Source organism: Perognathus longimembris, chromosome 26 (assembly GCF_023159225.1).
Source record: "Perognathus longimembris pacificus isolate PPM17 chromosome 26, ASM2315922v1, whole genome shotgun sequence".
In the NCBI taxonomy this organism is placed as follows: Eukaryota; Metazoa; Chordata; class Mammalia; order Rodentia; family Heteromyidae; genus Perognathus; species Perognathus longimembris.
Window position 1 is genome coordinate 944,318 of NC_063186.1, and position 24,179 is coordinate 968,496.

General features: G+C 44.0%; 2 protein-coding genes across 2 annotated transcripts; both read right to left on the reverse strand.

The window, feature by feature from the left end:
* Nucleotides 1–394: 394 nt before the first annotated feature.
* On the reverse strand, nt 395–657 carry LOC125342440 (40S ribosomal protein S29-like). Its single transcript, XM_048334595.1, has one exon. The coding sequence runs from the start codon at nt 649–651 to the stop codon at nt 481–483; it is 171 nt and encodes a 56-aa protein (XP_048190552.1). The 5' UTR covers nt 652–657; the 3' UTR covers nt 395–480.
* A 4,827-nt stretch (nt 658–5,484) lies between these two features.
* On the reverse strand, nt 5,485–22,571 carry Cpa3 (carboxypeptidase A3). The gene is made up of 11 exons (XM_048334594.1): nt 22,504–22,571; nt 22,335–22,410; nt 19,211–19,335; nt 14,206–14,308; nt 13,996–14,097; nt 12,963–13,064; nt 10,772–10,882; nt 9,483–9,573; nt 8,188–8,390; nt 6,982–7,066; nt 5,485–6,033 (listed from the first exon to the last, which is right to left on the reverse strand). Exons 1-11 carry the CDS (start codon nt 22,569–22,571, stop codon nt 5,846–5,848), a joined length of 1,254 nt encoding a protein of 417 aa, XP_048190551.1. The 3' UTR covers nt 5,485–5,845.
* Nucleotides 22,572–24,179: the final 1,608 nt, after the last annotated feature.

Below are 24,179 nucleotides of genomic sequence, written 5' to 3' on the forward strand. Positions count from 1 at the left end.
TTGCTCTGCTTTCAGCCCCTGGTAAGCGTTTGATAGACTGTTGCTGCTAAGATCCTGTGGTGGTGGTTGTTGTTGTTGTTGTTTTTTTCTGAAAAGAACAGTAAATACTTGTAAATTTATATTTATATTCCAAACTCTAAATCCATGCTCGCTATAATTATGAATCCCTCTCATATTTCCAGTTTATGTGAAAGCCACAAACTTGAACAGAGCAAAAAGTGGAGCAGCCCAAAGTCTTTTCTCCCAGTGCTTCTTGGCTCTTGTCTCTTCCAGCTTCTGGATGCGTTTGAATTAGGAAAGAATGTTGGTCGTGTTCTCAGCAGGTATTTTTGAAGGGAAATGGGGAAGCAAAACCCCCTAACTTTAACCCTGGTTTTTTTTTTTTTTTGTTGTTGTTGAAGGTTTCCTTAGTTTTTATTTCATGTACAAATATGGTCTTTCATTGGGCTTGATGTCTTGGATAATCCATTCAAAGATCCATTAGTCCAACTTAATGAATCCGATGTCCTTGGCATACTGGCGGAAACACTGCCGGCACATGTTGAGCCCGTACTTCCGGATCAGACCGTGGCGGTTAGAGCAGGCTCGGCTAGAGCGAGATCCCTGGCCCAACTTTCGGGGGTGACTCCAGGGGAGCTGCTGGTGACCCATCTTGCTTCCACAGGTTCAATGTGGAAAAAGGAAAGAAAAGCCAACCCTGGGTTTAAAAAAAGCACTGCTTGGGTTAATTTTAGTTTCTAATTTACTTAATGTATTTAAGTATACTTCTTGGTCCAAGAGATGGCTTGATTTTTTTTTAAGAATATACAAACTCTTATTTTGTTTCTATGTAGCTTTTTAGAGTTTCTGAGCTTTAGATGTGTGACTGTCAGACTAGGAGCCTGGAATGCCTTTTCTAATCTTCTCCATAGCTTGTGATTCTGGAGTCTTTCCCAAAGCCAAGGTGTCCGGTGATGTGCCTGGCTTTCTGGAACAGGCTCAGCATGGGAGCTGCTGGGCTGCTGGAATGGGTACATGGAGAGGCGTGTTACAATCCTGCTGCTCAGTTTGATTTTTCCTTTTACCATGTTCGTGAACTGTGAGACCCAGAGGAGCCCCTTCACCTCCGTTTTGGCATCTCTCCAAATGAGAGAGATAAAGTGGCACTTAGAGCTCAGGGTTTGCTTATAAAGGATTTGGTAGAATCCATTCAAATGATCTCATACCTAAAAGGAAAGGGATAGCTCTTAATAAGTGTCACCGTATGTTTTATTTGATGAAAGTAGCTTCTGGAAAATTGGAAAGGAAAAAGGGTATTCCTAACATTTGTCATTTTTGCTTAAGAAAAATTTCATGATGACTAGGTGACCTACTTTCCTGGGGTCAGTGTTTTAGGACAGGTCCTGAGGGGACCCCACTCCTGTGGTGCAATGTGCTATGTTTTATGCAACCATTGTTAATGTACACAACAGCCTCCATGCATGGGCCCTGCCACCTGAGTTTCACAGATAGGCTGGCCGTCCATGTGTGTAAGTAGTAACACCTGTCTCAACCCTGCCTTGGGTGACCTTCGAGTCTCTGCATGTTCCAGGACATCTCTTATGCATTCCGATGTTGCCTCTGTATTCTTTAATCTTCAACATTTCTTTTTGCCAGAAGGATTAAGGGTGGAACTCAGTGGTAGAGCGCGTACTCAGCATGTGTAAGGCCCAGAGTGCAATCATGCACATGCAGACCCACATACATGCATCCATGACATTCACATACACCTCCCCCCCCACATAAACAAATTGTGTTGGAAATAGGTTTGGTTTAGGACAAGATGAAAGGAATGAGCAACCTTTACCTTCCATAAGGTTATTTGATTAGAAAATAAACTTGTAAACGCATCAGATTTGATAGAATCACGAGGCCACCCTGGCTCAGTCTGAGGCAGGTCATTGCAACACTGTGCTCTGTGCAGGAAAATGGAGTTGACAGCAGATCAGCGTGAGAGGCAGAATATTCCGGTAGTTTTCTGAAGGAAGCTTTAGGAAGGGGCTGGGAAACAACATTCAATACCTTTGCTTCTTGTTTTTCTCTCCGGTCTTCTGCCCCAGTTACTGGCACATGTGTGTGCTGAGGTCGGTCTCTGTGAAGGCAACAGTCACATGACTATCACATGACAGTCACATGACCGTCACAGGACTGTATGACTGTTATTATTCTCCAAGAAACAAACACTATGGCCTCCAAAAACATGCTGGCAAGTATTCTGCACAGACTTGGCCCCGTTTCACTGTTAGCACAGCTAATCCTCGTGGCTAAAGGGGTCCTGGCCGTGGTGTCCAAGGCCGAGGGTGCTCAGGGGCCAGAGCCACTGTGAGCTCAGTCTTGGCAAAGCCACATAGTTTATGTTCCCCAAATGGATGTGAATGTGACACTTAAGATAAAAAGTTAAAACATCTTAAAATTCAATAAGCGAATGCATAAACTATAGTTATAGGTCATAATAATTAATGTTGAGTGTCTTAAAAATGTGTGGACTCAGCTCGACAGTGTTTCAGATTGGAGATTTTTTTCCTTGTATTTCATATTTCTGTGTAGCTCTAAACTATTTACAACGTGCCTAGGCTCAAATATCCGATTTTTATTTGTTGGTAACCATTCCTACTGAAGGTTGGCACTGAAATGGAATGGTTATTAATGTGCTGCCAGGTAACTGGTTGGTCTATACTTTAAATTGGACCTAAAAACCTATAAATGCACTATTTTGCCGAAATAAGAAATATATTAAAAACTCCACAGAACCCGCCCCCCCCCCACCCCCGCCCAGGAAATTCTGGAATTACTCTGGCTCAGTCATTCTCAAAGTGGAGTTCTCCACAGTGTGGGCACGAGGCATTCCTTGAGAACCCGATACAATGAAGATTTGGGGGCCCCCTCAGGCCTATTGTAGGGGACCCTTGTGGGTATTTGGCTTCTCTAGTGGCTGTAGTGAGCAGAGGGGGTGAACATCCGGTACAGACCTCTGGTTGTGTCTGGGTCCCCGCGACGTGCGTCTTACCAGGGCTTGAGCTGATAATTCACCAATTAAGGAACCTTCCAATCTGCTTCTAGAGGAGGGTGACCGTGGGGCTGTCAGGTATAAAGAAAGAATTTGGTTTTGGAAGTATGAAAATGTAGTTTTCCATTTGGAACGTGAATGCAAGGCATGCAAGCTATATTTTATAACATATAATATGTGAGTAATACTAGCCTCCGCCCCACTCGTGGTGGGAGACAGACAGGGATGCAGGAGCAGGGTTTAAATTCTCCACAGCTGTGTAAGTGTTACTTTTCATATGCTTATTATTGCTAGTACAGTTGCAGTTCTCAAAACTTAACCCTTGTCATCTGCCTGTTTCCCCATTAAAATTTAATTACCTTTTGAGTTTAAGTTTTGTAAGGCAGATTAAAAAGAATTTGGAGGCTTTCAATAGGAAAAGAAGCCATAGTTCTTGCAAATTACTTGATATATGAAGTGATAGTATGGATTTTTCTTTGTTTCTGGAGTAGTCTTTTAAACCACACTTCAGTGGTACAGTGGCAATAATAATAATAATAATGCATTTGGAACCTTAAGTGTCAAATTTCCCTCTCCTATTTCAAAAATTGTTTTACATTTTTCTGGCTTACTTAACCTCTCTTGATGCCAGTGAACTTAAGACATGTAATTGAAGATAAGTGAGCACAATCAGTTCTACATTTCAATTCCTGTTTTCTGGACGGAGACCTTTTATGCTAAGTTCGTGTGAGAGTAGATTTTTATGACAAAATTATAACCCTTAGATCGACGTTGTACCTGTCCTGCTTTAATGGATTTTGTGACAGAGAAATGCAAAGGAATCTCCCAAAAGCTTTGCCCAAGAAAATTCTGACAGTAGCTATACACTGGAGAAATTTTCAAGACGCTATTATGACTCATTATGGAAAAATGGCTGGGTCTTTTAATCACGCAATACAATTGTGTTAAAAAGGATGAGGCCCGGTAACGGCACAACGTTTGAAATATTGCTTTGTATTTGCATTAGTCTCACTATTTAGAAAATGTGGCTTTTAATGTGATTTTGCACAATAAAACCTTCCAGTTCAGAAGGGCTCTTGTAGTTGTTTCCCCTAATTTGAGCTCTACCCATAATTTCCTACACGTCACCACTGAATGCACAGAAAAGGGGTCACCATCAGCACCCTGCATTCCTCCCATGTCTTCTTTTTTCCCCTAACACGGGCACCTTTCCCGTTTCGGTTACCTTTGTCATGTTGTAATAGCGTATGGCCATGCTATCACTTATAAAGGCCAGGACACCATCACAGACACCATCACAGTCAGGTTTTACTCATTTTGTAAAATTTTAGTTAGTTGTTTTTTTTTTTTTTTAAATTTTCCTGGTTTGGTGCACTGGAGCTGTTCCCTGTTTTCCATCTGCCGACTACATGGGAAATTAACATGTAATTCCCCCCCCCCAATATAATTAAAAAGCAAGGAAGAAATCAATAGTGATGAGCACAAACCAACAAGGGAAGGCAAATGACTATAAAAAAAAAACCAACCCCGAGTCTCCAGTGTGGAGATGAATGTGAAGAGATGATTGAGAATGATGTGCGGTTTTATGTTCGGCTGCGTTTAAGGTTCCAGGAGTTTGGGATTCGCGGATCGCCGCTGTGTGCCCAGTGTCATGGGCATCTGCCCAGCACACCTCACCGCCTCGCCCGAGGGAGGCACCGCGGGGGGAGGTGACCCGGGCGCGGGAAGCTGGCTCCCGAGCTAGCTCCTTTTGAGACAAGCGCCCTTTGTCCCAAATTTAAACAAAATGGACATGCGTGGGTCACCCTGGTGACGCGTCTAATGACCCGCGTTCTTACACCCACCCAGGGGGCGGCGTGGGGGCTGCGGGCCATGGCTGCTTGCTGGGTCGACATGGTGGTAGCTTCTGGACTCGCACTCAGATCTCCCAATTTCTGGTCCTGTGATGGTGCACAACTCACAGTGTCCTCTGAAGGGCATTGCCTGGGACACACCCAGAGCTGCTCTGCCACCCGTTCCTGCCCCGTGGCAGCAGTGGGATGAGATGTGGTAAGGAAGAAAAGCGGCCCTACCCGTGGCTCAACGAAGAATCATCTTCATTGCCTTCCTTCCTTCCTTCCTTCCTTCCTTCCTTCCTTCCTTCCTTCCTTCCTTCCTTCCTTCCTTCCTTCCTTCCTTCCCTTCTTCCCCTTCCCTTCCTCCCTCCCTCCCTTCCTCCCTTCTTTCCTCTTTTGCTATTCTAAAGACATCTACCAGGAAAAAAAAATATCTAGAAAAATGGAGTTTTTGAAGAATTCAAGACATTCTTTCCTACTATCAGTTGAACAGAAGTGTTCATTTTGATTATTAATGATAATGGAGAAATACATAGCATATCATTCAGCAAAGGAAGAAGCTGTTGTTTGTGAAGTATTTGAATGCATTTTATTCATTTTTTTAATTATGTGAGCGCATGAAAAGATGAAGCCACGTGGTTAAAAAAAAAACAAACACCAAACAGACAATCCAACTCCACAGAAAATGAGGTTCATATTACTTTCCTGAGGGCCCAGGCCCTCAGGAGGCTCAAAGCAGTGCTTTCTGCTGGGCTTCAGTTGCACCTAGGGCAGAGGCAGGTAGTTAAGGGTTTGGGTGGAGTGGCTTCGTTAAGAGGCCACTGGACGTCTATGAGAGCACAGAGAAACAATGCGGCTCTTGACAAGCAAGAGAGGACCTAGGACTGATGTCAGGCGAGGTGAGGCTCCACCTCGGAACAGCCCAGTGTCCACTTTCCGGCGAGAGCCTAACCGGCACCCCCCTGGCTGGGCTCAGAGGGATTCCTTAGGGCGCATTCTTGAGGATGTACTTGGCAATAAATTTGACAGCAAGCATGGTCTCTTTGCAGGTTGGTTTTATCTGGGATTCCGGAAGAAGAAAACCAAATCTGCCCGTATCACGGAGCTCAAAGGTGAATGTATGTTTGATGCCCAGCTCATAAGCCCAGTCTAGAGAGGAACCCGATGCTGGGTCTGCAAAACATAAGCAGTAAATATTTAATCAGAGTCGCATGCCAATGCTTTTCTTGAAATGGAAATTGCTGGTATAAACTTAGCAATTAAGAATAATTATGTGTACAGTTTAAGTGTAGTCTGAACGGTACCTTCTTCAAAACAGTTATAGATTTGTGACTCACTATACATTTAAAATACATGCTGCATGTAGAAATGTACATTTGGGTTGGGTCAGGACTAAGCGGAGTACACATGCAAGCAGCTCATAAGGAGCCGCTGGTTTCCGGAAACCACTGAGGGAACGCTCCGTGGGAGCTATGCACAGTCAAGACATCTCAGCAATAGTTCAAAAACACACAAAGGCAATGGATGTCATTGCTGAGGTGACAAACGCAGAGCAGCAGAACCTGAGCCCCGCACTTCCTCTCTGGGGCCAAGTGTGTTGATCTCAGAGGAGCACACTAGCCGGTGGGACAAGGACGCCGGAGTCTCACCACATCATCACCGCGAGGTATTAAGGAAAAGATTTGGCTTGCATGGAAGAAAGAGCCCAAACAAAAAGGAATCCAATTTAAAGTAAAATAGGTTAGCTATTGTGGACTTTGCCTCCACATTATTCTTGTTAGTTCCTGTGATAGTTACGTATGGGTGGTGATAGAGGGAGGGGACAGGAAGGTGTCTGAATTAAACCAGGAGTTTGTCTTGATTGGCTAATTTATCTTCGCCTTGTAAAAGCTCATTATAAACTGTCTAGAAAACTCTTACCCTCCCTCCCCCCCCCCCCCCGCCAAACAGCTATAGCCTGTCACCTTGGTTCACACATAATGCATGGTCTCTTGTGTAAACTGGAGCTTAAATGAGCTTAATTCCAGATCCTGAGTGCTCATTTCCAAAGCTGATCATGTTTCTTAATAGTAATACAAAGGGATTAGGGCCCAGCCCCAGTGGATGACATGGAGAACTTACAAATGGTGGATGCTATGGGGCCGTAAATGTAGTGGGTTTCATAGCGAGTTGACAGAACATCAGCACCAATCTTGGCGACTTTGTCCTGGGGAGAAAGAAAAAAAATAAAAGTGGAGTTGTAAATATCATTGATGATTTGCTAGGGAGTAAAAATCAATTGTGCAGGTTGCTTGGCGCTTGAAAATCAAAGTAAGATAAATTGGTTAAGTGAGAAACATTTTCAGTAGGGTATATTGTCATCGTAAAGACTTCCAAATGGATAATCAGCAGCATATGGTGGTACCATAGTTCAATTTGGGTCCTCTCCTTCTCTTCCATGCTCCCTGCTCCACCTGCATATCTCGCTTTCCTTTCAGGTGGTTTTTGGCTCATATATTTGTCTCTCCTACATCCATGTCCCCACTCTCTCCTGTGTTCCTCATTCCTTCCTCCCAAATAGGTGGCATTGTGCTACATGGCTTGGCCATGTGAAGGGTAGGGAGGGGTGGATTCGTCTTTAGAGTGGCTCTTTTTTTTTTTTTTTTTTTTTTTTTGCCAGTCCTGGGCCTTGGACTCAGGGCCTGAGCACTGTCCCTGGCTTCTTTTTGCTCAAGGCTAGCACTCTGCCACTTGAGCCACAGCGCCCCTTCTGGCCGTTTTCTGTATAGGTGGTGCTGGGGAATCGAACCCAGGGCCTCATGTATACAAGGCAAGCACTCTTGCCACTAGGCCATATCCCCAGCCCTAGAGTGGCTCTTGAGGTTCCTGCTAAACACCTGTGCTCTGCGTTGGAATGGTGGCTGGAGCGAGCGTGGATGGAGTGGGTTGAAATTGCATTCCCCCGTCGACACGTACTCGGTAAAAGAATTAGTACCACTTCCCGTTTGACCAGGAGGATAAAATACAGTGACTCTCCTAGCTCTGGTGCCTGGGGCAGGACTAGCAATGGCCTGCTGTTTTGGGCCATGGGCTTGTATAGTTTAACCTGAAGAAAATACTAAGGCTGGGTGGTGGTAGAATTCTATTCTGCATGCCCTAGACATTTCCCTCCTTCTGGTTTTGATTTTCTTTTCTTTCTTAGAAAGATCCTATTATCTAGGCAAACCTCACTAGTTCTTTTTCTAGTATTAGATAGTTTGACATTCCTTCCAGATAAGTTCCTGAAGAACAGAAGGGAGCTGTGGAGACTGGTGCCCGCGCATGTACCACCTCCCCTTTCCTCCGTACCAGCTCCTGGTAGTTGGGCGGCAGTTTGGAGGTGTAGCCATAGGGGAACAGGAGCATCTGGAAGTAGGAATGGAAGGAGAGGTAGCCCTTGATGGACTCCAGGTGGGTCCGGATGAAGTTCGCCACCGCCGCTGTCTCTTTCTCAGACTCTGGTGCCGGGCCCGGGTAGGTTTCCTTACACGGGTTATACTTGCTTGGGGAAGCTGTAGAGATATGCGTGGATGAGATGATAGCCTGATGTTGATCTGCATAGCCCGGCTCTTCTGATGTGTGATCTCCAAATAGTGGAAATGGAGGGTAGGTGGTGGGTGGGGAGGCCACATTCTCGGGCTGCTGCCTTCGTAGCTGGGTATCATAGCCGCTGAAGACTGTACACATGTGTGTGTGTAGGCACACACACATCCATACACATGCACACATGCACACATGCAAGCATACGTGTCAGGTTGTAATGGATTTAGTCTGCCAGGATATTCCTTTGAAGCACCCCGTTAGGGGCAGCTGCACTGGCTCAGATCTTCCTGCAAGTCTGAGCCAGCAAGGGTGCTGTGTACGGTGCATTATCCGATGTAGCATGCCTTGATTGTCATTGCTTTTATGTCCCCCACCCCTCCTTCCTTGTTCTGGGGCTTGAAATCAGGGCCTGGACACTGTCTCTTAGCCTCTTTGTCCTCAAGGCGAACACCCAACCACTTGAGTCACAGCTCCACTTCTGGCTTTTTCTGAGTAGTTTACTGGCGATAAGAGTCTCACAAACTTTCCTGCCCGGGCTGTCTTTGAACCATGATCCTCAGATCTAAGTCTCCTGAGTACCTAGGGTGATAGGTGTGAGCCACTGGGTGCCTGGCTTATTTTCCACTTTCTTATCCTGCCATTTCCCTCCCCCCCGCCCCCCCCCCGTTCCAGTGGTTCTTTGTAATAAGTATCTGAAGAATTACTTGTAAGCTGATCTTGACCACTGCTATTTATCAATTTTATCTGCACAGGAAGAGCAGGAAGCTTTGGTCTCTCTTCAGATTATCTGAATTTTTGTACATTCAGATGGGGCCTTTCCCCTCCCTCCACTTAGCAAGCTAGACGTGTTCAGCAAGAGAGAGCTCGATAAACAGCCTCTTCTCCCCACTCCTCCCAGAGAGCAGTACTCCTGATCCGTCTGAGGTAGAGGTGATTCCAGGCCCCCACCACAGATAAGACAACTGGCCCTCACTCTGGGAGTGCCTGCAGGTTACAGGAATGTGCGTGGTTCAGGAACATTCAGCAGCATCTTAATGCTCAACGTTTTGTCTAAGACTCACAGCTCCAGGAGGCATCGAAGTTCCGGTTGAGGTCGGTGCCGATACAGGTTGAGTTCTGGTGCTTGGAGCGATTTTTCCTCCACATGCGGTTCTGTGGGGTTGAAGGGCAAGAGCAGGGAGATGGCTACGTGTGGCTGCTTTGAGCAGCTCATCTCCTTTGTCTTAGATTCCCTGCAGAAATCTATCTAGTCCATGAGCCCACTTACTAGAAAGTAAACATGGTTTTCTTGCAATTGGGATTTTTTTTTTTTTGGCCAGTCCTGGGGCTTGGACTCAGGGCCTGAGCACTGTCCCTGGCTTCTTTTTGCTCAAGGCTAGCACTCTGCTAACTTGAGCCACCGTGCCACTTCTGGCCATTTTCTGTATATGTGGCACTGAGAAATCGAACCCAGGGCTTCATGTTTCTGAGGCAAGTATTCTTGCCAGTAGGCCATATTCCCAGCCCTGTTTTCTTGCAGTTGGTTATATTTTCAGAAGCATGATTTCTATTCAATTTAGGCCTTGATGAAATAATTCAGTGAATTTCTTAAAATTTTTGATTGGCTCCTAGTACAAGAATATGATCAATAACCTAAGAGGTAACTTTGTTATATTAGTTTTTATGTATATATTTGGATAATATGTAGATCACAATGGGATGGTTGAAAGTATTGTTTGATGAGGCAGTTTTTGTCTGACAGTTCAATATTAATGAATTTATTTTATTTCAGAAACTGTAGGGTTATACAACACAAGACAGATATCTTATGTCTCTTTTTTGATACAATTATACCTCTATCCTGTTCTAACTGGGTGAAATAAAATGACTTCCCCTTTAAGACTATGTGTTCATAAAAGTTGTCAAGTGACTTATATTTAGCTAGAATATGATTTATCATAGCATAGAATCATATGTCTCCTTTACAATTATGGATTCACTCATTGTCTATGTTGCTATCTTTTTTTAAAAATTTATTTATTTTTTTATTAATTGAACATAAATTTTTTTACAAGGTGTTGTGCAAAGAGGGTGCAGTTACATAGTAGGGCAGTGTGTACATTTCTTGTGATATCTTACGACCTGTTTTTATGTTGCTGTCTTTGACAGCAAAAGTGTCATGTTATTTCAATGTCACTTACCGAAACCAGAAAATTTAGTTGACTGAGTCTTAGACAGAAACCTTAAAAAGTATAGGTTTTGGAATTGGAATTAACTAGTTATCCAAATCTTAAACACAGTGCGTTATAATCAGTGTACATTAAAGCCAGCAAATAGTGTGTCATTTTAATTTAATTTAAATGAGCAGTACCTGTGTCCATGACCAAATATATCCATCTACGTTGAACACTGGTAGAACATAGAAGTTCATTTGGTTTAAGAGTTTGGTCATAATTTTGTTTTTGCCGTAACTTTTTGTTGCCTGCAGGAATAAGAAAAAAATTCAGCTAATGGTGTAAAATTTAGCTACCACATGAGAAGCTATGGTTTTAATAAAAATGACAACCATTTCTTGAGTAATTTTCCCAAGGTTGAAGGATTTCCAATGTATTTCCCCTAAATTACACAAAGTCTACAAATACCGAGTACACAACAAGTGTGTAATATGCCATTGACACAACTACAGATGATAAGAAAAGTTCCCTTTATGCAGACATGAATCAAAATGAAGTCTTTACAGAACGGCTTTTATCATCCAGACTCGAAGTGTTCCAAATGTAGCATGCGAGACACGATTCACAGGAAGAAGAGAGGTCAAGTGGAGAATTCACAGTACAATTTACTTCAGAAGGGTTCTTTCTCTCTCACTTCTTTACACGAGTATAAGGTGTCGCTATGCACAGGAATGTGAAAATGTTGGAGAGGGCTTATAAATATTTATAAATAAAATTAAAGAATAACTTTCCATTTTTCTTTCCCTTTCCTTCCTTTTTCTTTCTCTTTCCCTTCCCTCCTCTTTTCCCTTGCTTCCCTCCCTCCTTCCTTTCTTCCTGTTTAAACCCAAGGCCTCTTACTTATTCATACTTATTCTATGACAGGGCCACACTCCCAAGCAAGGAATATGTATTTTTCCCCAAGGAATATTTTTTAATTAATAAAAAACATCTCTGTCTAGAAATATAGCTCCTCAGTAGAGCACTTGTAAATGTCTTGAGTTCAATGTCCAGCACTGCCAGTAAAATTAAGTAAAAACAAAGATAAAAATCTCAGGAATATAGAGATTGAACCAATCAGTATTTTTCTAATAGCAGACTCAAATATCTTTAATTATCTGAGCTTTCTGTGACTACAAAAAAAATCTCATCAGTCCTAGGTACATCTCTATTGGAGCCAAGAGACATTTGATTGTATTTTTTGGAGGCTGAGTCTTTTTTTTTTTTTTTTTGCCAGTCCTGGTCCTTGAACTCGGGGCCTGAGCACTGTCCCTGGCTTCATTTTGCTCAAGTCTAGCACTCTGCCAACTTGAGCCACAATGCCACTTCTGGCCGTTTTCTATATATGTGGTGCTGGGGAATCGAATCCAGGGCTTCATGTATACTAGGCAAGCATTCTTGCCGCTAGGCCATATTCCTAGCCCAAGGCTGAGTCATGTATCCCAGGCTGGTTCTGAACCCATGGCCCACATCCCTCCACTTAGGAACTACTGATATATTACAGGCATGCACCATTATGCCCAGCCACAAGAGATTCTGGGCAGTCCAGTGTTATGATTTCCTTTATGGGTTGAGTGAGCAGCGGTCTTGGATTGTAGTTGCTGGAACTACAGTTATAAGTCAGTTGTGGCAGGTTCTTTGCCGGCCACCTCATCTCTGGCCCCAGAACCATCACCATGCTTATTCCAAAATGTCATGTACAACAGCTAGCAGCAAGAGCGAAAGAAAGCAGCGGAGTACAGCAGCAACAGACTGAGAGAATTACAAGATGGAAAAAAGAGTGTGTCATTTCCACTTGGAAAAGACATTCGCATACGAAAATTCCAAGTTTCTGCTTGGCTATTGAAGTCTGTCTTGTACATGGGAACAAAAGCTCTGTGTTTTGAGCTCATTAACGAAAAATCAAACTGGGAATGTGGCTTAGTGGCAGAGTGCGGGTGTAGTATGCATGAAGTCCTGGGTTCGATTCCTCAGTACCACATAAACAGAAAAAGTTGGAAGTGGCTCTATGGATCAAGTGGTAGAGTGCTAGCCGTGAGCAAAAGAAGCTTAGGGACAGTGCCCAGGCCCTGAGTTCAAACCCCAGGACTGACAAAAAAAAAAAATCAACCTTGGGATTAGGAAACAAAGGTGGTACCCGATTTTGCTGATTTTCACTTTCCTAAAGTCTCAGCTGGAGTTGGGGTTTGGTGGGAGGCGTCACCTTTGTAGTCACTGCAGTGCTGAGTCCACTCAGAGCACGCAGGGCCACGGCAGCACTCGAGCTCCTGTGGCGAAGTGGCTCCTCTCAAGCGGAACTTTCTGGAGGCCGCCCAGTGGGATCAGAGTTCTGAGTTCTGCTTCACTCACCTGATAGACAAACCACTGGCAGAATGCAGGGGAGACCCATTCTCGAGCGTGGATGCCGCAGTCCATAAAAATGGCTTTTCTTCCTTCATTTTCTTTCCCGATCTATTTAAAAATAAAGATGAGGATTATTTCCCACGAGTTCATGCGTCGACCCCATTGTTGTGCAAGAACTCTTTCACAGTCTGCAAACACTTCTTCCCCACCTCTCTGGCCGTATTTGCACCAATGGTGTGTATGTGTAGCCCTAATTTGTGATCTGCTACATTATACTTTTCTGAAAAAAAAAAATGTTCCCGGGGTCAGAGCTTCTTGTCGAGTTTTTAAGAGCATCGCGCCTTGCATTTCTACCCCATCGCTAGCGTCCCGTGTTTGGAGAGGTGGATTATAGAGTTACTCTGTTCCCTTTGGTTTGTCTGGTTTCCTCAACTGGGAGAGCTTACGCTGTGCTTACGGAAGAGGACAAACAACCAGCTAAGGGCAGAGTGGTCATACGGAAGAGCGCACATTTGCCCTCAACAGGGCCAGGTGGGCTTCCCACCCACGCAGAGGATGCTCCTGGCAGCACTGCCTCTCCCCGTGGGCTAATCCAGCAGCACCTAATTGTCACTCATTAGCTGCCATACAGAAGGAATTCCTGTCACTGCGGAGCTGAGATGGCCCAGGTAGTGTTTTGGGGGTGGCGTGAGTGCATGATGTTTGAATGTTTCTTCTGACCTTCATCCTCCGTTCTACTGAGTTTTGATGAGTGGGAGAGGGGCACACCACAAAGGTGTCATGTGCTTGTCCTAAGGCTGTGGGATGAGGGAAATCTGTCTGGCTTCGCCCACAGCACAGTCCCTGACAAACGTTTTCTCTTGCTTGGTTCCACCAAGACCCTCTCGTTCTTCTACTCTCGAGTTGATATCTAAGCGCGCAGATTGTCCTCATCTTCCTATCTCAGACTTAGCTTGGCTGTGTCACAACTTTTAAATTCATTCTTAAAAAAATAATAATACTAATGAGTGGTTCTTGAGTTTCTTTTTTTTTTTTTTACCTGGAGAACATAGAGTGGATTATCTTCAACAGTAGATCCAATTTTAATCCGTGAGACTAGTTCAGGATGTTTTTTCACCATTTTTTCAGTCCAAGCTACAATCTTTGAAGAGCAAAAACAATTTTGGGGAGTTAGAATAAAGAAAGGAAGATGCTAGGCCAGCAAATGATGACAGTCACTTTTCTGAGCGATTCGAGTTTTATCCCGTACCTTGTCCCAGTTATTATACTTTGCATAACTGTGCCTGCCTGGGTTATCTTCTTTAACATCAAACTGTTTCTCAATCTCTTCTTGTAGATCGTGGATCAGGATTCTGTTTGATAGGAAACGATAAGCATACATTTTTGTCACGAGAAAGAAAAACACAGCTATCTTTCATTCACAGAGAAATTTCTCTTCCTTCCTCTCTATCTTTAATCAAGCTTACTCTTTCCCTCGTTATTCTTGTTTAGCCATCTCCTTCCGACATGCCACATGTCTGCCTTCTGATCTCCCCATTTAGCTAGAGCTCTGCTCTTCAGCATGTCAGTCTCTAGCCATTCAAAACAGACTCATCCAAAAACAGAGATTGCTATACATGTATACACACAACTGGATTCTGAAGAAAAATTAATATAAAAATGGTGTGCAATATCTCACATAGTTGCTTACATAAAATGTAGTGTTGCCATTAATTTTCCCTATAGCTTTTTACTTTTTTAATGGCAACGAAAGCATTTTAAACTTCACACGTGGTTCATTTTATGCTATTATCATATCCCCTGTCCTTCTTCAAAGTCTGCGCGCGCACACACACACACACACACATTCACATACAATACAGGCAATGGTCGATGATTTTATGCACAGATACATGGACCATCCCTGAGAGAAAAGCAAGTAAGAGTAATGATGACTCTGGCTTTACTAACCAGCTCAAAGCACTTACCACATACATTGTAACTCCACGTATGCTGGCTCAGTTCAGGTTCCCGAGAGTGAACTCTCCATCTTACTAATAAGCAAATGCAAGCCCTGTGGATAACCATGGAGCCAGAGAATGGCTGGGGTGGCTTGGAGGGAGAAGACAGGCAGGAAAGCTCACAGTGAGGCTAACGGTGGACTTAGTACTCCATCTCATACTGCCTCATCTCAGGGGTAGTGTGCTGATCACCCAATGTTTGCCATCCTTGTGTCTCTAGATTTGGCTTCAACCCTGAACTCCAGACCAATGCACACCCATCCCTCGGCTTGACATTCTCTCTTGAGAATTCTACCCTCCCACCCCTGCACTTTTGATGGGGAAGTCTGTCTTCCATCACGAAGTATGATGGTAACTCAATTGCAGTATCTACTTCTATAACCAATTATTGTTGTCCACGGAGGTAAGGCTACATTGAAGTCTATTATGAGACTCCTTGATGTATTAACTATTATGGTCGGTCAGAGGAGATATTCAAACACCCTTACTTCTTTTACATATAGCTGTGAAAATCCTGTTGAACCCAGAAGGAATACATTGGATGTTGGGGACAGGCTGAGAGCCAGCTTAGGGCTGGCACTGACAGATAGTGACAGATGACAGAGGAAGGGACGGGAGGGTAAGACTACCTAGACTGAAGGACGTCACCGACACCAGGAAGAGACATGGTCCCTGGAGGTTGGGCCACATGGCCTGACAAACTATGGTAGCCTTCATAGACCTTGAGAATTCTCTTTTTTTTTTTTTCACCAATTGGTTTTATTTATTTATTTTTCTTATTTATTGTCAAAGTGATGTACAGAGAGGTTACAGTTTCATACGTTAGGCCTTGGGTACATTTCTTGTACTGTTTGTTACCTCCTCCCTCATTCCCCCTCCCCCCAAGAATTCTCTTATAGCAAAGAAAATTCCTATTTATAGTGATCCCCCCTTCCTTATAAAGAGAAACTGTATTCTGTAGCTATTTTTCAGTACAGAGAGCTGTGACTTGTGTGGGAAATATTTCAGGAAAATATTTGTAAGATTGAAGTTGTATGTATTGACCATTTTGATATTTGCATTTGTCTCATTTCCCATTGATTCTAGGTAAATCAGGGTTCACCTGCTTTTGGCAATGAAATGCACCTGTGCTTTCTTTTATTAAGTAGTGAGTCCTGAATACAGAACGCAGCTGTGCCTCCCTTAAGGTCTCCTTGAGTCCTCCGGTCCTGTTGTTACTTATTTAACGAGGAAGCAGGGACCTGTATTGGTCAGATAGTCTGCAATACTTGATAGGGTCTTTTGGGGGAGTGCGTTGTTTTTCTCACTTTCCCCATAGGACCAGACAGACGCATCACCCAAGGTATGATGGGGCTGAAATGGATAGAAACTTGAGGTCTCCTGGGAACCTGGCAACGGTGAAGGTGAGCCTGGAGACAGAACTGCTTCAGCAAAAGTAATACATTTTCCAACCAGACTTGGTGGTCTGCAGTTGCTGAACCCCCTCCTTGCTTTCTTCAGTTTCTTGAGAAATGAACTGTGACACAGCACAGCTCCTCACTTAGTGTCTTCTTGCAGAGGGGTGGACTGACTCCTGTTCTGATGCATTACGTAAATGTGGAATACTCCTAATTGTTTTATTTAGCATGGGGGACCAAGCGCCACGTGTGAATACTGACTCCTGTTAGCAGTGCTGGCAAAGCACATTACTGGGAATGGCAGGCTCAGCTTGCTGCACTCTTTGCTGTAGACTGAGTAGGTGGGGCAGGCTGCACTGAATCTAATTTTAAAAAAAATCTGAGAGGACCTGGAATCTCAGTTTGGGTGGTTGCTACAGATAGGAGTTGCTTTAAGCTCTAAGGAAGGCTTTGGTTCCACCCTCCATGAGTGGCTCTTTATTTTCTCATTTTAACTTTTAATGGAAGAGAAGATAATGGTAAAGACCGACTCTCTAAAGGCTGCAAAAAAGCAATGCAAGGTTTTTACTGCTAAATCTAGCCTGCCCCTGGGGACTCGGGTCAACAAATCTGCTTTCCATTCAACATTTTTCCTCTGTCTATTAGGGTTTGCTAATGTGCACATATTATATCTTAGGTTTGGCTTTTTTTTTTTTGGTAGAAGTGTACATAAAAAGGAAGGAAGCCTGCTACTTGAAAATCAAATCTAGCTTAGTAATTTAATTTTTTTCAAAAATTAAAAGTAATATCACACACAGAGGGTTTAAGCTAATTGGTGGTTTATATGCACTGTGCGGGGGAGGGGGGCTTGTCTAAGTACACCATGCGTCAAACAGCTCCTTGACGTGGGCTTATTCAGCCGGGTGCCTGGGTCCAACCAGATGTTTCTGTTCTTAGAACCCTCTTCTGTTACTATCTGATGCCAAGTAACTCATGGAATTAATATGCAAATAAAATTATCCATATAATTAGTATTTGGAGACAAGATTTTAAATAGTTCTTGTCTGTGCAGATCACTTTACATATTTATATTTTTTTGAGGAAGGCAACTAATTATGTGGCTCTCGCACAACTGTAGCTAATTTGGGCCAATTTCAGGAAATCATGTCTTAATTAGATAAAAGTAATTTTTATAGGAGGTTGAATGCCTTGCTTCATGATGGAGGTAGCACTGTTGATCTCAGCCTCAGACAAAACGAGGAACCCGGTCTGTGAGGATTTGAGTTTAGATGTTTGATGGGCACAGAATTATGTTAGGACAGGAGAGGCCATGATGACCAAAGAGTTGTCTGCTAGCCACCTGCTGTGGTGTCGTCCAGTGATTTCTTCCCCATCTATGCTCAAATTTCCTAACTCTATATTACAAGGGCTACTAACCTCGCTGTTCAAGGCAAATTATACACAATTTGAGCAAAGCACAGTTTTCCTTTCAGGTGGGTTGGATGCTCCATAATGTTGGTTGAATTCTAGGGAGGCCAAGTTAGAGCTCTGTTAATAACACCAAGAGTTTTACAACTAAGGCCCTCAGTTAGAAACCTGGCTACAAGGTGACTGGAGACACAGCAACCCTGGTTATATGGGCCAGGTGTTTTCATTTTTTCTTTCAGGTGAAAGAATCAATATGCCATCTGAATTCAGTGTTAGCAGGTAGTCTAGAATGTACTATGAATTTCTGTAGTCTTGGGATTTGCGAAGTTTCTATTTCTAATTTTAATAGTGCAATTTACCAAAGCAGAAAAGCATAGATTAACATATTAAGAAAAGTGGCTAAACACTGGTCTCACTTAATTTTGATTTAGGCTTTCCCAATTTATAAACTTCTATGTCTGTATCATCTTGGAAGGAGAGTAGAAACAGAAATGGTACCCTGATACTCTTAAAATGAGAGCACGAATATTCAGCTTACTTGTCCCTCTTTATCTTCCCTTGCTCTCAGTAGGGTTTGTGTGTATTTGTGGTGCTATATTACTATCATAAGGAAACGTAGCCACCCCACTAACACCAATGCCCCTCTTTTATCTCAGCCAGAAGAAGGTCTTTTACATGAAAGCACTGAGTTTGGTGGTGAAGTCATGAAATATCAGGTTAAAAAAGAAGGAATCAGTCAGCTCTGGGCAGTGTTTTGACAGCGAGGGCCTCAGTAAATGACAAGGCCTGGGGAACTTAAAACTGGGACCCTCAGCACATCCATCCGGAGCCTGTGAGCTGTGCAATAACTTGAGGTATTCCCAGCCTCCTTCCTCCTGTGTGACTGAGGGGCCCAGACTACTGTTGTTGCTTGATACATTCTGATTTCCTCATTTATGACCCTTTAGCTATTTGGAATTCTCTCTCCTTCGATTCGAGCCTCACTCTACTGCTTTGAAAAACTTTCTTTGAGGTAAAATTTCTCTCATAAAGGACTATTCGCCACATCTCTGCGCATCCAGAGATGAGCACGGACCTTAGATATATCAGGAGAATGTAAACACAAGGACGTGGTGCTGGTCTTCCCCCAGGATCTCAGGCGAACTCTGGGCTGGTTTTCCCATGGATGGGGATGGTGGGGTGCCTGCCTACTGATGTGGGCTCTGTGCCTTGGAAGAGCTAGCTATGAGGTGGTACACGGAGCTCATTGTCATTCTTGCAGCTTAGATCCCATGTTAGAGGGACCGTTTCTGCTGCAAGCACGCCTCAGTGTCTGGAGTGAACAGTGTGTTGTACAGAGGCACCTTCCAGTCAGTTTAACACACAGCTCCAGTGAATGCTTCCCTTGATAGTTCAAGGTCCCCCCAAGTCCTTGAGTACCCACCCATTGGAGTATTTGTAAAAGACTTACTCATAGTGCATCTTACTCAGGTCCAAGGCAGCCTGGATGGAGGGCGACTCCGTCTCGCTAACTCGGAAGTCCACCGTCATGTTAGCGGCCACGCGCTGTATGGCGTCTGGGTGCCAGAAATCGAGCTGCGGGGATGAGGCTGCAGTTAGTCATCATTGTTGGGTTGCTCACGCAACACACAATTGTTAAGAAATAACTTGAGCTATACATCCTGAAAGAAATTTGGGATCTGATGCAACTAAGATAGAGCCCCCTCTGTCTTTTTTATGTTAAAAGATTTTTTTCTTGCAAATATACTTAAAACACTGTTAAATATTGGAAGTCGTTTATACTGAGTGCTGTTTCAAGACATTGTATTGAGCAGTGCAGAAAGCCCAGACAGCTCTTAGATAATCTCTTCTGCCATCATAGAGTTGAATAGAATTATTTCCTAATTGATTTAACTGCAGTATCTTCCATTACTTGGGCATTTATATTAAACATGTACCTTCTCAGCCCCAATCATACCTCAAAACCAGATGTCTCAGAAAGTCTGGGCTTCCTGGGTTTGTCTACAACAAGAGAGCACAGTTTCCCAACCCTCTCACCACTGTTTTTTAATTTTTATTTTAATTATTTTATTTTATTTATTTATTTTTTTTGGGCCAGTCCTGGGCCTTGGACTCAGGGCCTGAGCACTGTCCCTGGCTTCTTTTTGCTCAAGGCTAGCACTCTGCCACTTGAGCCACAGCGCCACTTCTGGCCGTTTTCTGTATATGTGGTGCTGGGGAATTGAACCCAGGGCCTCATGTATATAAGGCAAGCACTCCTGCCACTAGGCCATATCCCCAGCCCTATTTTTATTTTTTAAATCATGTGTCTCTGGACAAGTTACAGAGCTCTAAGTTCTCTATTTTGAAAAAATGGGGCTAAGAGGAATCCCCAGAGAGTGTTTTGAAGTCTGTGAAATGTATAAAAATTCCATGACACACAGGAATTTACTAAGTACTGACTGATGTCTTTCTCTCTCTTCCCACAGCTGAGACTTTCTGGATGCGGTGGCTGAAGCCAGAAAGCCAGCATCCAGGTAAAACAACTTTCCGAGCACTCCATTTCCTGGGGCTCTTCAAAATCAGAGTCCATTGTGTAACCAAAAATGAAGGGCAAGTTTCCCACCTGAGAGATGGGAGGGAAAAGCTCCACCCCTCACGCCAAGATTTCGACCCCGAGGCAGGTCCCATTGTAGCTCTTGCTAAACCCATTATGAGACATTCGAGGCTGCAGTACACCAACCAATATGTTTCCTTCTTTGATGGAAAAGTTACCGAATCAGTTAGATACACGAGAGACAGAGTGCGATGTCAAGGCCATTCATTCAGCAAGCTGTCTTATCAAAATAACAGCTTTTCTGCTCTTAGTAAAGTGAATGCGGAATAAGCACGTAGAGTCCAGAAAACTTAGCTGTGCAGTTATCAAGTGAATAAGCATCTTGTGAAAGGGAGAGGTTTGGTGTAGAGGTCAGAGCCATCTATGGCTGGTCCTTTCCAACATGTTAACTTATGTTGGCGTCCTAGGAAGAAACTGGGCTGGGAGAGCCGATGGGCAGATGGACAGACGGAGAATTCCTGCAGAAAACACGGGCCAAGCTGTCTCGCAAAGAATCGCCAAGACTTAGCCAGACAAAGAAGAGAAACACATTCTTCACGACAAATAGTGGTAAGTTAGGTGACGCTCTGATCTGTTGCTTAAAAGGGGAAGAAAGAGAGTGAAGGAGCCAGGAGACCAGGAGGTTCAGGAAACAGAAAACGTGGTAAGTGCTTCCGTGTTAGTGACTATGGTTGCACCAGCTTCTGAGTGATATTCAAAGGTTTGTCTTTCCAACAACCTTAGCGGGTAGCTGATTACCAGCTACTGAGACCTTGTGATGTTCTGTCCCTTGCCTAATGCTGTTAAGAGGGTGTAGAACTGGGATTTGAACCTAAGCCTGTGGCTTCTTGGCTAAAAGGAGAAAGGCAATGCTGGGTTTGAGAGAGAGAGGGAGCGAGAGCGTGAGAGAGAGAGCTGACTGCAGAAGTGGGAAGCAGGGTGAGGACTTTGAACACAAGTTAAGGAAGCATTGCAGCTGTGTCAGCGAGGGGAAGCAGGGCACGGATGGCGGCTGTGGAAGAGAGAGATGGATATGCGAAACGACTGGTTGCTTTCATGTGGAGATAGGAATGGACCCCAGGTTTAGTTCTGGATTCAAGTTGGGTGTATGAAATCTGTTGGGTCAATCAGCTTCTTTTCTTTGAACCTTAGTTGTTGGTGTTTGCTTGTTTTTTTTGTTTTTTGTTTTTTTTTTTTTTTAGTATGGTTTTATTTGTGTTTCTTCTTTTTTTTTTTTTGGCCAGTCCTGGGCCTTGGACTCAGGGCCTGAGCACTGTCCCTGGCTTCTTTTTGCTCAAGGCTAGCACTCTGCCACTTGAGCCACAGCGCCACTTCTGGCCGTTTTCTGTATATGTGGTGCTGGGGAATCGAACCCAGGGCCTCATGTATACGAGGCAAGCTCTCTTGCCACTAGGCCATATCCCCAGCCCCTGTTTGCTTGTTTTAAGTGGGTCAAACCGTGACCATGGCATTGCCAGTCTGTTGGAGACTCTGGAAGGGTGCACGGAGCGTGTCTGGCCCGGTGTGAGCCGTGCACAGGAGTAGCAGGGTCAGCGTCCGGTGTCTATGTCGGCCTGTTGGGCTCAAAGGCATCGCCTTTTAAAGTGTACCTCCTCTCAGGAGGGATCACAGCTTGGTATCAGCCAGTGCTTTGCATGCTTAGTTCACCCTTCCATAGCAATCATGCCACTAGAGGCAGTTGGGGAAGAAGCAGGAGGACAGAGAAAAGTACCATAGGGAAGAAAGGGAGTCCCTGGTTGGCAAAGGTGTCGAGAACAAGCCTGAAGTTGATAATTTTACCAAGAAGTTATTGTCTGCAAAGCTTTTGGGAGGACGAACAAGAGGGATTCTGTATAAACCAACACAGGCAAAGGATTGCTCATTGGCTGAACTATCCAGGTAGGCCTGCTATTGCCCCTTTCACTTGGGCATCATAAAGACAGAAGGAAGAACTTTTAGAAAACAAAGAAAAGGTAAACTATCCCTGTAAGTGCCTTACCTCATTGGTCTGGGCCAAGTGATTTATGACATCTGCTTGGGTTTCATCCTGAGGTTTCACGCGAAATACCTTGTGCCTTTAGGAAGACGAAAGACAAGCACTGTTAATGGTGAAGAGACCTCCCTCGATCCTCTTCCCCCCAGAGGCTGGCACACAGGGTGACATTTACCTGTCAAAGCGAACAGGAGCGATGGCCAAGGCAGTAGCGATCAGACCCACTTGTAAGAGAAGCCTCATGTCGGTTGTTTGCTTGATTGAGACCCTCCAGGGTTTTGTGCCTCTGCCTTTATCTCGAGGGACTGCTCATTTCCTCTCACCCAGGGAGGGAGGAATAACCCCAACTCTAACAGCCTCTGCTGCTTATCGCCTCTTACCATCAGAAATGCTCATTTTGCAGAAACATAATGGAAAGCATTGCTTTAGCAAATGACTAATGGTCTGAGGTAGTGGGGTTAGTATATCCACAGAGCTCAGAATGGAATCCAGTTGTTTGTTCTCAAGCTTGTATTAAAGGACCAATCCATAGGCTTTATATTTGCACTTCTAATCTCAGGTAGATTTGGGAATCTAGCTCCAAACCTTGGTGCCTGGTCCTTAATAACATAAAATAGGTGTTAGAAGCCTGATTGTAATTGACAAATAAACACATTTTTGTTACCAAATATTTTGTATATATGAAATGTCGCTAATGATAGAAAGCATTGGTATGTTTGCCATGTAGACTTGTGACCCTGCGCCTTTTCTAAAGAAGCACAGAATGCAAAAGAACCTGCATTTCCACTTGCTCTCTCTTCTCCCTGTCGTTGGAGGTCACCCCTACTCCTAAAGCAACCTGAGGACTTGTTGAGAGCAAGAAAACATGGTTGCTGTAGTATTTACCCATTGGACATTGTCTCTAGAGTCTGGATGAGCTAGGTGCTGAGGGATGGCCTTTCAAACCCGAATTACTCAAAGCCATTTGTTTACTGTGTGCCCAGGTTGAGCTGGAGCTTGCTACATAGCTCCAGATAGCATTGGAATAGTTCCCTGTGCTCCATTTAGCCTCCTTAGAGCTGTGTTAGAGGCATGTGTTAGAGGGAGGGAAGTGTTGTACCTTACAGAAACCCCATTCCTCCTCATCTGATGTTGTAATCTAAGGCTTTCCATATCCCTCAGAAAATCTTCTTGTCTCAAGCCTGTGGATGGGGAAAAGGAAGGCAATACCAATGCATTGCTATCCTTAATGTTGCTCAAGTTCATGGACACTAGAGACTGGTGACTCCTGTTGAGTTTGGGGAATGGGGGTGACAATTCAGCAAATTGCATGTGTCCTTCTAAGTTACCGTTGATACTGTTGAAAACGTCATGGGACATTAAGTTTTACACTTAAAGACCTAGATTTGCTGATGTGAATTATGAATTACTGAATTATCTGGATGATTGGTTAGTACACCTGCGTAGCAGCACTGCCGCCATCTAGTGGACTTTCAGTGAAATTCATCATTTTTGGCTTGACAACTTGGAAGCAAATTATGACTTCAAATGGTTCTTTGTCTGATTAGAACATCATTATAGACATTTTAAACACATTACATCCAGCAAGGAACCCAATTTTCCCCGAGTCCATACAGAAAATAGTGAATCCATATTTTATCCGATGATTTTAAAGTAAAGACAAGCTCCCGGATTATAACTTCAATGCTTGTCACTCCGTTGTAAAAACGGAAGTTGGCTAAGCCCTTTCCACCGTGAGCTTCTGTAGTTCTAAGCCTGGAGACTATCCTGTCATGGAGTGGTTTCTGCCTCTTTTGTTGGCCCAGCTGGCCTAGCCAGGGTCACTTCCAATCTGCTGTCCATGTCCTAGCG